The 15,711-nt window shown below is 45.9% G+C and overlaps 1 protein-coding gene across 2 annotated transcripts; it reads left to right on the top strand.

Annotated features, from left to right (window-relative positions):
- The first annotated feature begins 945 nt into the window (after nucleotides 1-945).
- On the top strand, nucleotides 946-14,971 carry bag6 (BCL2 associated athanogene 6). Of its 2 annotated transcripts, none has more exons than XM_083678846.1 (25): nucleotides 946-1,075; nucleotides 1,570-1,660; nucleotides 2,970-3,087; nucleotides 3,298-3,521; nucleotides 3,672-3,743; nucleotides 3,824-3,946; nucleotides 4,080-4,270; nucleotides 4,466-4,595; nucleotides 4,833-5,036; nucleotides 5,303-5,534; nucleotides 5,859-5,918; nucleotides 6,065-6,420; nucleotides 6,659-6,767; nucleotides 6,887-7,266; nucleotides 7,362-7,653; nucleotides 7,970-8,139; nucleotides 8,358-8,411; nucleotides 8,595-8,697; nucleotides 8,841-8,965; nucleotides 9,371-9,505; nucleotides 12,428-12,484; nucleotides 12,582-12,791; nucleotides 13,149-13,256; nucleotides 13,924-14,070; nucleotides 14,305-14,971. In XM_083678846.1, exons 2-25 carry the CDS (start codon nucleotides 1,580-1,582, stop codon nucleotides 14,398-14,400), a joined length of 3,777 nt encoding a protein of 1,258 aa, XP_083534972.1. In that variant the 5' UTR covers nucleotides 946-1,075; nucleotides 1,570-1,579; the 3' UTR covers nucleotides 14,401-14,971. The 2 variants fall into 2 exon arrangements, with proteins under 2 accessions (XP_083534972.1, XP_083534971.1); XM_083678845.1 differs by having other exon boundaries at nucleotides 4,806-5,036.
- Nucleotides 14,972-15,711: the final 740 nt, after the last annotated feature.

Genomic DNA, 15,711 nt, shown 5'->3' with positions numbered 1-15,711 from the left:
GAAGGTATTTTTGTTATACAACGGGTGGTTTGGAATTGCCATTGTTAGAGCCTGTCCTGCCCATGACACATTATTAAACAACATTCACGTGGCCACGTTCCGAAAAACTGCAGTCGTTTACGTCGTTACCTAGCAACGCACACCATTACTCCTGCCACTACGACACGAACGTGTAGTTTAGTTGACTAGCTAGCTATCAAACCAGCTACATGAGCTGTACAAATTAATGTAACTAAATCTTCTCCGGTGCCTCTCAAAACTTGTAATCCAGCTCGTAGCCAGCCAGCTACTGTAGCTAACTGCTGTCCGTAGTCGCTGGCAGCCAGACGTAATGAACGCAACATTGTCTCGATCACTGCCGGTTAAGCACAAGCCACGGACGGCGTCCCTAGAAACCACTTCTGGAACTATCAACCAGCATTTGCATCACATTTACATTTATGGAATTTAGCAGACGCCTTTATCCAAAGCGACTTACAACAAATACATTTGTTTAGACCTAGTAGACTTTCCAGTCCCTATCTCACTATAACCTAAAATCCTGACTAATGTATCGATGAAAATGTAATTATGTAAATCAATAGGGTTCCGCTTATAGCATGTTCTCCGCTATTTAGTCTCCAGCCTTTTCTCCGCTATTTCACTATTCTGGCTAGACTTTTGTAATTTTTTCCAAAAACATGTATAATTTCCATAAAACATAATTTCCTATATTGAATGCATGCTTATTCAATATGTATTTAACCTAGATGGTACAGCTTAAAGGAGAGGAGGGTGACAGGCCACTTTTGGAAATGTACCCCTTTTCTTTATTAATGATACCATCGTCCGTCGTTCATCGCAGAGCTATCCCATTCTGCTACACATTCTGATGAACGTTGAAGAACTTTTTGATGTTGAACACATCCTGTTTGTAATGTTTGCAACGTCACAGCTGTTCTGTATGTCACGTTAGCTACTTTAAGCCGCAGTTGCTATGCTTTGCTAGTATCATAGGAACAACTAGTTTTGTATGTCATAAAATAACCAGAGAAGAAACGGCAACTTAAATCCAAAGCATATTTGACTTCGAAAGGTAGGGACCATCAAGAAAACTAGCTAACTTTAGCTGGCACAATCAGCAAGCTAGTTGGCAAGCTTGTAGTGTGTGGTCGGTGGGATAGCTAGCTAGCAATCGTTAGCTTAGCTAAGTTTCGTTGTCTTGTGACTAGGCCTAGATGTGGGTCCAAAACTGTTTGGCCTATATGCATCACAGATGTTCGAAGAAAATGTAATATTGCTTTCCATCAAGTGAACGCTGACATCATGATGGAGTCATGAAGTCTTTTGTTTCGATTAGCTCCAGAGTAGCTCGCTAGATAGCTACCTAGCTCGTTTTTAGCAATTCTTAGTTTGATACTAGCCCGTCACGTTAGGCAGTTTATTGTCTAGCTTCGTAGTTAATTTATTGCTGCTGGATAACCAGCAAAGGAAGTTGAAGCTAGCTTTACTTTAAAGTAAACTGCATGTCAGGATCATAATTCGATTTTATATTAACGGTGCTTTGTGTTATGTTGCTCCGAAACCTAGGTTTACTACAATGGAGGAATCCAGTGCCGAGATAGAGGTGACTGTCAAAACCTTGGACTCCCAGAGCCGAAGTTACACCGTAGGCGGTCAGGTGAGATAGTAGTAGGTTTAGGGTCTGTGTGTGTGTGTGTGTGTGTATGTATGTATGTATGTATGTATGTACAGTGCTGCTTGAAAGTTCGTGAACCCTACAGAGATGGTCATTATTTTTGTATAAAATATGAAAATGCACTTATGAAATCTTTATCTAAACCCCAATCCAGAACACAAATCTTCTCTCCTGAGACATTCCTTGGTAGATTTGCTTGAATGCTTTGGGTCGTTGTCTTGTTGAAAGACCTATTTTCAGCCCAGCTTTAGCTCCTTGACTGATGGCTTGACTGTTCCAGAATCTCCTGGTATACCTCAGAATTCATGGTTCCCTTAATGATGCGGAGTCGTCCAGGTCACCACCATGCTTGACTGTTGGGATATGGTTCTTTTGGTGGTAGGCAGTGTTGGGTTTTCGGCAAACATAGTGCTTTTGATTGTGACCAAAAAGGTACATTTTAGATTCATCTGTCCAGAGAATGGACTTCCAGAAACCTTGAGGCTTGTCCAGGTGGTCTCTGGCAAAGTTAAGACGGGCAGTTTGGTTCTTTTTTTGACAGCAGAGACTTCTTCCTAACAACCCTCCCATGAATGCCATTTCGATTCAGTGTTATTGTTGAAGCATGCAAGGGAGGTCTGCAAATCTCTAGATGTTATGTTTGGGTTGGCTTTTACCTGATTTATTATTTTTCTTGTGGCTCTTGGGGATATTCTGGAAGGGCGTCCACTTCTAGGCCGAGTTGCTGTCATGTTAAATGCTCTCCATTAGTAAATTATTTGCCTCACAGTGGATGGAGCTCAAATCTTGTTGAGATGATTTTATAGCATTCCCCAGACTGATCCTCTGAGATCTCCTTTCCTCTCGGCATGGTGTGTTTCGCATTCACCTGTATGGTGAATACAAAACTGACCAGGTTTCTTATCTCTATTTAGCAGAGTCCCGCCCAAATTCTTTCCTAAAGATCTCTCCTTTGATTGGTTCATTTGGTACCCAAATATTTACCCACCTGATTCTACTTACCTACTTAACCAATGCAACCTGGGGTTCACTTATTTTTGCACCTGCACTAATTTCTTTATAATTTATTTTTTCTACTACACTCATGATTTCCTCTAAACCAACATATGGAATTGGCAAATATAAACCTGTTATGTCAGATAAAAAAAGACTGGTTCTCATTAAATAAAGATTTCATGGTACAAACTAAAAAAATCTATAATTGCACAAGGGGTTCACATACTTTCAAGCAGCACTGTGTATAGTAGATCTGTTACTGAGTAGCTATCGTCATATAACGCTTTTCTCTTAGTTGACAGTGAAAGAGTTCAAAGAGGCCATTGCTACTTCAGTGGGGATCCCTGTGGACAAACAGAGGCTTATCTACCAGGGCAGAGTTCTGCAGGATGAGAGGACGCTGACAGAGTACAGTGAGTATTAATGCAGTAGTACTAGTAGGACCTATTTCACCACTGCACCATGATGACTCTGGTCACAGGCGCCCAATTAGCCTATTAATAAGTTCTAGGCAGCCACGGATTGGCTGATAGACTACAAGGGTCCTGGTAGATGCAGCTGACGCTCCTCATTCCCTACTCTCTCTCTTTCTCTCTCTCTCTCTCTCTCTCTCTGTGTCGCAGATGTGGGTGGTAAAGTCATCCACCTGGTGGAGCGGGCCCCCCCTCAGCCCTCCCAGCCCGACTCAGGGTCAGGGGGGGCTTCAGGGGGAGCTGAGACAGGAGCTCCACCCTCCACCTCCCAGGGAACCTCCCAAGTGCCTCCACACGATCGCAACGCCAACAACTACGTCATGCTGGGGACGTTTAACCTCCCTGTGAACATCATGGATCCTCAACATATCCAGGTACAGTTAGTGAATGGATGTGACACTGCTGTGTTGGTGTGTGTGTGTGTGTGTTACCAGTTTGGGGGTCAATTAGTCTCCTGCTGATTTGTAAAATACACACTGATATAGAAAGGTGTTGATAAATACTTTCTCCCGCCCTCTTCCTAGATGTCAGTCCAGCAAATGATGTCAGGTTTAGGGGAGAACGCCAGGAATGCCAGAGTCAGCACCAGCACTGGGGTAAGAATTGATTATGGTCTCTCAGTAGGCAGAAATGAATCCTGCAGCATAGCTGTCATCTAATCCTCTTTCTGTCTCAGAGCAATGGTACCATGAATGTGCACATCGATATGGACCAATCAGTGCAAAGCGAGCCCAGGCTGAGACTGTTGTTGGCTGAGAACCTGCTGAGGGACACCACTGCTCTCATCCAGAGGATGGAGGTGAGGTCACTAAACTTGTTCAGATCACAACAACCAAGCACCAAGATACTTGCCAATGTGTTCTAAAGTCACGTCGAGTAAGGTAATCCTCTTACCTGTTTCCCCTACCTGTTTCTTACTCTCTCACTCTTAGGGTCAGCCAAGTGGTACCCCTTCCCAACCAGAGCCTGCTGCTGCTCCTCCTCCCTCCTCTTCCTCCTCCTCTACCCCGTCCCCCTCCACCCAGCCCATGGACACATCCCCTCCTCCATCCACTCCCCCTCCATCCTCCACTTCAGCAACTCAAACGGAGGCACCAGCGGGACCCGCACAACCTGGACCCAAGTAAGACATGTTTCGGCTCATGATAGAGGCACGCATGTCCCAACAAAAGATCCAATATTTCTTGATTAACTAACACACTAATGACAAACATTTAAAATGTGTAGCAAAAATCCTTATTACTGCTGACTCTGTGTTACGGAAGACCTGTGGCCGTGTTTACGAGGCTAAACCTTCCATCTCCTCTATCCCCTCCAGTCACCCGAGCCCATCTGAGCTGGTGGCGATGCTCTCAGAGCTGAGGAGGGTGGAAGAGAGGCTGCAGCCCTTCATCCAGAGGGCACACTCCATCCTGGAGACTGCCACCACGGCAGAATACTCTAACGTCGTAAGGTTTTCATACTCATATGCCGTCATTCCGTGGTCTGTGGGGGGGTAAACTCTAAAATGCTTTTTATTTATTTAAAGTTATACAGATCCTATTCAATGTGTTTGTTATGCAATCTGGGCACACTCAATGAAATATGAATTACTCTCAAATGTAAAAAAAAAAACAAAAAACAACGAAACAAAAAACAACTCTGTTACTCAAACACAGTCAAGCAGTCTTCTTGTACTTCTTGAGAGAGAGGAAGACCAGCGGGTTCTGAACCTGGTTGGGGAGGCCCTCCGTCTCCTGGGCAACGCCCTGGTCGCCCTGAGTGACCTGCGCTGCAATCTCCTGAGCCCCGCCCCGCGGCACCTGCACGTGATCCGGCCCATGTCCCACTACACCTCCCCAGTCACCATGCCTGGGGCCGTGCACCACCACCACCACATCCCTCTGCATGTGAGTCCCTGCCACTGGTTTGGCTTGGCAAGTCCGCTGTCTAATACAGCACTCTCTCTCCTTTTGTTTACACAAGACTGCATTGGTCCTGTTGACAAACTATTATTTAACCTCATATAACTGTTATTTTCATCCTCAAGACCTTATAGAAAAAAAAAAAACACTCCGTCTTTGTGCCAACCTACATTTAGTTGTATGGGCGGGTACAATGTTGGAAGGATTGCAGGGTTGATGTTGTCTAGTGACGCTAGCCAACTTGTCCACAGATGAACATGGGAGCCACGGTCTCCATGGGGGCCAATGGGAGGCCAGCCACCGAGGGACAGGCTCAGACCGGTCAGCCCGCTGGCCAATCGGAGCAGGCAGGTCAGGGACAGACCTCCCCCTCACAGCCTCCCCTGTCCAATCAGCAGGCTGGGCAGGGACAGCCCGGCCCCCGGGTCATCAGAATCAGCCACCAGACAATGCCGGTGGTCATGATGCAGATGAACACGGATGGTGTGTTGTCCTCTACCTACCACTGGTTTAATCTGTGTGTGTTGTTCTTTTTTTTACACCAATAACCCGTTGGAAATGAATAACTATCGGACCACTGTATCCCCTCCTTAACACCCAACACTGCCAAGAAGGTTTGACCAACAGAGTGGGAGGGGAGGGGAGGGGAGGGGACAGCTTCTCCTGGCTTGGAATGGGTCAAATCTATGAGACATAGATTAAATTTACATTTGTTAAATCTTTTTTTCATTTTGTGTGTGTGTGTGTGTGTGTGTGTGTGTGTGTGTGTGTGTGTGTGTGTGTGTGTGTGTGTGTGTGTGTGTACAGACTCTGGCAGTGGCCCTAATGCAGCAGGACAGCAGAACCCTGCTGGAACTGGGCAGCCAGGTGAGTGTTGGTGTCTTGTTTGGTCCCTCGCTGTGTAAGCAAATTAATAGATTTCAATATATCATTATGGTCAGAGACTCCGTAGCCGTTAATCTGTGTTTCTAAGCAGAGCATCTTTAGCAGTGAATTTCTCTCTCTCTCCACAGGCACGGTACCTCCCGTCCAGATGAACCCAGACTTCATGCAGTCCATTATGCACCAGATCGCCCAGTACACCGAGGCGGTAGCCATGGCTGCAGCCACAGGCGCCGCTGGCCAGGCCGGCCAGCCCACCCCCCCCGGCTCCACCACCACCTCCTCCACCGCCACCACTGGCCCCAACACCCCCACCACCACCCCTACCGCCCCCCCTCCACCCCCTCCCACTGCCCCCCAGGCCAGGGTGATGTTCACCCGCCCAACCTTTGCCCCCAGGATCCCCCCTCCAGCCTTTGGCACCAGGGGGGCTACCATTAACCTGAGGGCCAACGTGCCCCTAATAATGGGCCAGCAGCCAGGCCAGGTGAGCGTGGTTTAGCGTTTGGTGCTGTATGGGATTAGTTTGCACTCAGTCTATGCAAGCAGGCCAGGTTAACATAGGTATTTGGGATTGGGTGCTGTGTTGGTAATTTCGACTCAGTCTGTGCCTAGTTACGGATGATGCCCTTTTGGGTTTCAGTTAAATCAGGATAAGGAGATGGGTTAGTGGAATATTTCTATCGGAACAACTTATACTCATATTTGACCACTTCCACTTTCAGCCCTTCCCTCCCGCTGCCCTTAATCAGATGATCAGTGGCCTGGTGGGACAGCTGCTGATGCCTGGTCAGATGCCTGGTCAGATGCCTGGTCAGATGCCTGGTCAGATGGGTGAGTTATTTATCCAGTATTATGGTGAGCTGGCCCATGAAACAGACAAGCAAGAGACCATAGGAAGTGCACCATGATAACCAAACCGCATCACTAACATCTTTCTCTTTCTCCCCCAGCTGGTCAAACACCCACCTCCTCTTCCTCCTCTCACACCTTCAGCTCTTCCTCCTCCTCCTCTTCCTCTTCTTCCTCTGGCCCATTCCCATTCCCCACTTTCACTACTGGCACCACTGCTCCAGGCCAGCCAGCGACCACCCCCACCCAGCCTCAGCCTCAGCCCCAGCCTCAGCCCCAACCTCAACCCCAGGGAGCTCCCCCTGACCTGGCCCAGCTCCTGGGCTCTCTCCTCGGGGGAGCAGGCGCTGGGGTCATGGGGCCAGGAATGGTCCCTGGAATGGCCATGGGGCCCGGATTGGCCCCTGGAATGGCCCCATCCATCACTGTGACAATGCCTGGCATGCCGACCTTCATGCAGGGAGTGTCTGACTTCATGCAGGTCAGTGTTGGCTCTGAGTGTGTTGAGACTTTTACTCTTTAGATGCATTTCCTTCATATGATGATTGATTTTTGTCCATCACCCCTTTCTCTCAGGCTTCCCAGCCAGTGTTCCCTCCACCCCCCACCAGCCAGCCCCCTCCCCCTACTTCCGGCACCCCCACCCCTCCCTCAGGAACCACCCCAAACCCCCTTCCAGGCGATGGGACGGCTGCTCCAGGAGAGGCCCTGAACCCGGAGCTCTTCACAGGGATCGTCCAGGGGGTCCTGTCCACCATGATGGGCTCCCTGGGCTCCCCCCAGGGCAACACAGAGAGCATCGCCCAGTTCATCCAGAGGCTGTCCCAGACGAGCAACATCTTCACTCCAGGCACTGGCGACGCCATGGGTAAGTCTGGCGTACAATTTGTAGTCTGTTGTCTTTGCCAGTGAACTGTTCCTCTTTTTTCCTTCTTGCTTTCACTTTCTTTCCATTTTGAAGTATCGTCTCTTTGTTTTCACTCTCTCCCTTTCTCAGTCTCTCACTCTCTCTGAGTTTTTCAACTTTTTCTAGCATTCCCTCTCATCCCTCCTTTTGCTTTCTCTTCCGCTTTCTCATCAGTCTCCTGCAGTTTCTATTTTCCTCTCTCAAAATAATTCTTGACCTCAGCTGGAAACTCCATCTCCATACTCACACAGTTGTCCTGACCCCCCCCCCCCCCCAGGTTTCTTTGGTGACCTGTTGACCCTAGTGTGTCAGAACGTGTCCATGGTGGACCTGGTGCTGCTGCTCCACGGCCAGCACCAGCCCCTGGGACGTATCCAGCCCCAGCTGGCCCAGTTCTTCACCCAGCACTACCTCAACGGGAGGGAGCCCACCGACCACAATATCGCTGTGAGTGCTTGTTACTGTTGTTTTGTTGTTTTTTACTCTTTATTCTTTGCTATTCTTCAGTGTTATTATTCGCGTAGTCGAAAATTAACATTACGGTCACTGAGTATAGGACTTAAATCTTTTTTCAGTGGCATAACATTTGCTGGTTTGTACATAGCTCATTATCTGTCTGTCTTTTCTTTCTCACTTTTGCCCCCCGCCCCCCCTTGTGACCCTAGGCAGCTGCTGATAGCCTCGTCAGTGAACTTGAGGAGTACATCACTGAGAGCTTTGTAAGTACTTCATTGCCCACCAACACTTTCTACACTCCTCTCTTCTCAACTGTAATATCACAGTTAAGTCAGCTTGTGATTGCACCTGTGGCCAGTCGGGAAGTTGATGTTCATCTCCCCTTTTCTCTCTCTCTCCCTCTCCCTCCCTCCCTCCCTCCCTCCCTCCCTCCCTCCCTCCCTCAGTCTACAGTGGCCGTATTGGAGGGTGTGGACATTGCGCAGACCAACCTGTCCTTCTTCAGACAGCAGCTAACTGGCATCGCCACACACATACTGCGCTGCACAGGTAACCCCCCTCCCTTTTACAGTCCCTGTTCTCTCTTATGTCGTGTACCCCGGGGGTTCACAGGGGCAAACTGTGAAATGGTGGTAAAATAACAGAAGTTAATTTGCTGTCCGACTCTTATGGTTGTGTTTTTGCCCTTGCAGACCACACGTTTGGGCCGCGGCTGTTGCAGATGTGTAACCAGGGTCTGTTTGAGTGTCTGGCCCTCAACCTGTACTGTCTCAGAGGGGAGCAGAGCGCCCTCACCGCAGTCATCAACCACCGCATAGTCAGTACCACACACACACACACACACACACTCTTCCCGCTGCATAACATGATTCAATACTATGATGATGATGATAATAATAATAATAGGTTGTAATTTGTAAAGCGCTTGTCATTTGTACAATCTCAAAGTCATGTCATTATGCAGTAGAATGTTTCACTGTGCATTCATCTGACTCAGGTCGCACGAGATATGCAAACTCATGAAATTCCCAGGGCACATGGGACAGGGACAGGGACAGGGACAACCTGGCAAAGACGACCTCGCCCACCGATTTCCTCACCCTCTATTCCTGTCCCCCTCTCTCTTCACATTCTCCTTCTTTTTTTTCTTTTTTTTTTATAAATGTTTTTACCCTAACTGCTTCCTCTCCCTCCCCCCCCCCCCCCCCCCCTCCCATTACAGAGGAGGATGTCAGCGGAGATGAATCCCAGTCTGGTGAACTGGCTGACCAGCATGATGACGATGAGGCTCCAGGTCATACTGGAGCATATCCCCATCACAGAGGAGCAGATCCAACACTACATCATACACACACAGGTAACCAGATCCAACACTACATCATACACACACAGGTAACCAGATCCAACACTACATCATACACACACAGGTAACCAGATCCAACACTACATCATACACACACAGGTAACCAGATCCAACACTACATCATACACACACAGGTAACCAGATCCAACACTACATCATACACACACAGGTAACCAGATCCAACACTACATCATACACACACAGGTAACCAGATCCAACACTACATCATACACACACAGGTAACCAGATCCAACACTACATCATACACACACAGGTAACCAGATCCAACACTACATCATACACACACAGGTAACCAGATCCAACACTACATCATACACACACAGGTAACCAGATCCAACACTACATCATACACACACAGGTAACCAGATCCAACACTACATCATACACACACAGGTAACCAGGTCCAACACTACATCATACACACACAGGTAACCAGATCCAACACTACATCATACACACACAGGTAACCAGATCCAACACTACATCATACACACACAGGTAACCAGATCCAACACTACATCATACACACACAGGTAACCAGATCCAACACTACATCATACACACACAGGTAACCAGATCCAACACTACATCATACACACACAGGTAACCAGATCCAACACTACATCATACACACACAGGTAACCAGATCCAACACTACATCATACACACACAGGTAACCAGATCCAACACTACATCATACACACACAGGTAACCAGATCCAACACTACATCATACACACACAGGTAACCAGATCCAACACTACATCATACACACACAGGTAACCAGATCCAACACTACATCATACACACACAGGTAACCAGATCCAACACTACATCATACACACACAGGTAACCAGATCCAACACTACATCATACACACACAGGTAACCAGATCCAACACTACATCATACACACACAGGTAACCAGATCCAACACTACATCATACACACACAGGTAACCAGATCCAACACTACATCATACACACACAGGTAACCAGATCCAACACTACATCATACACACACAGGTAACCAGATCCAACACTACATCATACACACACAGGTAACCAGATCCAACACTACATCATACACACACAGGTAACCAGATCCAACACTACATCATACACACACAGGTAACCAGATCCAACACTACATCATACACACACAGGTAACCAGGTCCAACACTACATCATACACACACAGGTAACCAGATCCAACACTACATCATACACACACAGGTAACCAGATCCAACACTACATCATACACACACAGGTAACCAGGTCCAACACTACATCATACACACACAGGTAACCAGATCCAACACTACATCATACACACACAGGTAACCAGATCCAACACTACATCATACACACACAGGTAACCAGATCCAACACTACATCATACACACACAGGTAACCAGATCCAACACTACATCATACACACACAGGTAACCAGATCCAACACTACATCATACACACACAGGTAACCAGATCCAACACTACATCATACACACACAGGTAACCAGATCCAACACTACATCATACACACACAGGTGACCAGATCCAACACTACATCATACACACACAGGTAACCAGATCCAACACTACATCATACACACACAGGTAACCAGATCCAACACTACATCATACACACACAGGTAACCTTATATTTCTATTACTAGGATTCATATTCAGATCCATCATTATCATCATAACAGGGTTCTCCCCAGGATTTTTGAACAGCGTGGCACTGGATTGCATTATCAAAATCTGACTCGTGTTTCATTCATGTCAAAATGCACAAAAAATACATCTAAAATGCCGATTTCACATCATAACACTTTCGCTTTAAACAGTATTTAACGATAATGCCGTTGGCGATCAAAGATAGTTACTCTGTCATTACTAAATATATAGTTTAATTTGCCTTGATACGTTTACATCATGGCCCTGCCAACTTCACAGCATGGCACAGTGCCACTCTTACATTCTTTGGGGAGAACCCTGATCATATATGTATAAGCAGAGAATATCGAGTGTATTATCGTGTCTTTGTAAGTCACATGATGGCATTATTAATGATTAGAATGATTTAATAATTGAAGGTTTTATGAATCTCTAGCTGACCGTCCAACGTGATTGGCCAGGATGTCCCTGTCAGTAGGGAGGTCAGCTGGATGTCAGGAGACCGTTGCTGGACATTTGTTCCTTGTTGCAACCGGATTTGTAATAAACTCTGTTGGTTGATTTGTACCTGCTGCTGCTCATTCCTGGTACCTGAGTTTTACCTGTAGAATAGAACAGAATAGAGAATAATAAACGTACAACTGCTTCAGAGGGAAATTTGTTGGCTGTAGATTGCAGTAAAACTGTAATCAGACTAACACGCGTGCATACAGACAGAGGAAATACAACTCAGTTAGAATACAACAAGTAAACAAGAGTCGGGAGAGCCTGCGGAGGACGGGCGCATTTGTTTTGTTGCATGTAAAACGTGTCATACACTGTTAATAACAAACCTGCAGCTTCCACAAGCTAAGTCATACAGTAAATACTGTATACTGTATACCTACATGAAGCTGACTGACTACTTTTGATACAGTTTGATAGGCATCTCCACAGCCACAGACCGGTCTGGAGAAGCATCTGTCCCCAGACTGCTAATTGACTAGACCAAATCTTGTAACACCCACACATACATAACATACTCATTGACTTATCAAGAAATAATTAACATGATTATACCCAGATTCACCTACTCCAAGAGCCCCCATTCCAAGTTTTGAATACCTGAAACCCTTTTGAATACTCTAATCCTGATTAGATTATTTTCTCATGATGATTTAGTTTCTGTTTGAGGTCATCACTAAAGGAATATGACATGATTTTGCCTTTTATAGGGAGAAGAGTCAAATGCACATGGAGCACAGGAACCTGAACAAGCCCAGGGCATGGAGGTGTGTATGTTTCTTGTTTATATGGACAGTTGTCTTGAATTTACCATGACGGCATTTTATCAAACCTTCACCCCTTTTCTCTCAATTTCACCTCAAGATGGAGGACACCCACTCTCCCGTCCCCGCCACCACCGCCGAGGAGGCCATGGTGTCGTCAAGGCAGACGAGGGCGTCGTCATTGGAAACCGGAGTGTCTGGAGGAGCTGCGCCATTGGGTGGCGCCATGGCGGCGGCAGCAGCAGCTGAGGCAGACGGGAGGGAGGAGTCTGGGAGAGACTCGGAGGCCTGGGCAGCTGCTGTACCTCCTGTAAGAACTCTGGTTATGATGTCACCTTCTATGATGTCACCTTCTCTTCAGGCTCTTTACTCTCTGTCCACATCCAGTTGTTTTTCCTATTCAGTTGTGACTTTCATTTTACACAGACATTTGCAAACCTGTAGTTCACTTAGTGTATTTTGTTAATGACATGGTTAGTTTTGGGTTTGTTAGTCCGTCAAAGTACATTGAAAGTCGAATGGCCTTCTGTTGTGCAGGAGTTCTTCCTATACCATAAGACCGCTTATGACAGTTTTATAGGAAAGCAGTTTTGTGATTTAATGATTCAAGAAATATACATGTATTTATGTCTTAACTCTGCTAATGTCTTGTCTGTCTGTGTGGTAGGAGTGGGTGCCCATCATCAGACACGACATGATCACCCAGAGGAAGATGAAGGCCCAGCCTCCCCTATCAGATGCCTATTTGCATGGGATGCCAGCCAAACGCAGAAAGGTAAGAAAGGCCTTCGCGGTCCTTGTTACAATGCAACCCAGCCGAGGGTCTGGGGAGGACAGGAAGACGCAGGAACCACTTATGTCACTTATGCAGATTTATTAAACAGATCGTGTTTCTCTATATTTACAAACTCAGGAACGTGTAGACATGTTGGAAAAAAAAAGGAAATCAAAGAAATAAACAAACTAGCTGACTATTGGCATAGTATACTGCTCACCAGTTTCAAAATTCTTCAGCATAGTATCCCAGGCACTCCCTGAAGGCCAAAACTCAACTGTTTAAATACAGCCATCAATTTTCCCACCCTAACAGGACTAAGAGGTCAGAGGTCAGAAAGTAAACAAGACAAACAGGCTGCATATTATCTTAATGCACTTATCTTAATGTGTGATCAGATGGATGTAGTGTACTGGTTGTGATGGTACTAAGGGGTGAGGACTTATCCTAATGTGTGGTCAGATGTGCGAGAGCTGCAGTCCTGTCAATGAAACCGCTAGCATTATAGCTAATAATATGCTTGGTCCTGATATGGCCAGCCACCTTGTTATCTGAGCCATATGTGTTAATGTGCTGCAAGATTGCACTAAAAGCAGCATGGAATTTTGAATTGAGTTGGGCGTGTGCGTGTGTGTGTGTGTGTGTGTGTCTCTCTTATCTCTCTCAGACAGGACAGGGGGATGGAGCCCTCCTCTCCCTCTCTGATGCAGTGAGTCGAGCTGCCAGGACGGCTGGAGTCCGGCCAGTTACTACCCCAGACAGCCTTCAGGAGGAGCTAGAGAGCCCTGAGCTCCAGGAAGCCTATGCAGAGCAGGTACCTCTAGTGGCCACTCCAAACACTCATCACACCATCACTGATGGATTACTGTTTTGTGAATTTATATGTGAACCTGTATTTAGGTTTTATTTTATAAGCCTGTTTTTGGTGTCCTAAACTCACCTGCACATACCTTGTGTTTTACATCATGTACCCCTTTTACATAATTTTCTGTGTGCAAACAAATATTGAATGGCTATTTTAACCTTTTTAATCTTTTGTCTCCCTCAGGTTAAGAAAGACATAAAGAAGCGAGTGAGGGAGGACCCTGACTTCAGCTCTCAACATTTCCCCAACACACACAGAGCCTTTTCCTCAGACTCATAACTTAACCACCACCATTTTATAATCAAATTCAACCCATGCCCAATCTGCATACATGCTGTCCTCTCCTCTCCTCCCCTCCCTGCCCTTTTTAGTTTTTTGGATTTCCCATATCACAGCAACTCGATGCAGTTTTACCCTCACGATTCATACCATAGCATTGGCACCTCATTTGACTAAATGCCTCCAACTACTGTGTGACTATGTTTCCAGTGCCTATTTATTGTTTTGTTCCTGTTGTGTTTTTCCCTCTTCCCGGTGAGCGAAAGAGCACTCACCAAAACAGGTTGATCTGATTTGACAGACCCCAAATCTGTTCAGCCCTCTACTCTTTTTGGATATTCTGTACATTGTACTTACCCTTTCTTACATTTTCAATGCTCCCATCATTGTGTTGCAAAATTATTCCTGTGTGGCCATGTTAATATTTTTGTGCGCGCATCATAAGTGTTTGTTTTTTTGCTATCTTCCCTTGATTAAGATTCCTTTTATTTCAAGAGTATACTTTCACGGGATGAAAATGCTGTTTGGTACATGAATGTAAGGGTGCTGAATAAAATAACTTGATACACGACTACTTTTTTTTTTATATGTTTGTCGATTCAAGTGGAGCAAAGTCAGATGGATGGTAGTGTCAGTATTGTGCCTTCATGAATCCTGAATCAGGATTATACCGGAATATACCGGGTCATTGTGTGCAGCATTATCAAATGTAGGGATTGAGATTGTTGACAGATGTTTTTAGTCACATGTGCTCTGGCAACACTAACACAAAGTATTTTTGTGCAATGTTAATAGAAGACAACAATGATGTGATGAGCCACAGGTGTGTTGCTATGACTGCAGGATGTAGGGGCAGGTCTAGGGGAGGAGACTGGCATCATAGACCTAATAGAACACTAGCTTATGATGTCTGTGACTAGTGTAGCAGGCCTTTTTCATATGTTTGAATCCCAAGTCGATTCGAGTGGAGCAAAGTCAGACGGATGGTAGTGTCAGTATTGTGCCTTTATGAATCCCGAATCAGTCACAGACTAACACCTTATTGTAGCCTGGATTTTTTTTAAATCAATGAGGTAGAAATATAAGAAATGACTGAAATCTTTTCATAGAAGTAATGTGCATTTAATACTACCAGATGTCACTTGTTTCAGAATCGTTCAAATACTTCAGCTGTGCTTGATTTAGTTCCTGATGCAATGGAACCAATGGAATAGTCCCAATAATGCAAACGCCAAGATAAATCAAGCCCACTTTAAACACTTTACAGGAATTGAACATGTATTTGACCCAGGTATGACTAAGACAAGATTT

Source organism: Argentina silus (assembly GCF_951799395.1).
Source record: "Argentina silus genome assembly, chromosome: 10".
NCBI classification, from domain to species: domain Eukaryota; kingdom Metazoa; phylum Chordata; class Actinopteri; order Argentiniformes; family Argentinidae; genus Argentina; species Argentina silus.
Note: the sequence above shows the minus strand (reverse complement) of the source record. Positions and strands in the feature narration are given on the sequence as shown.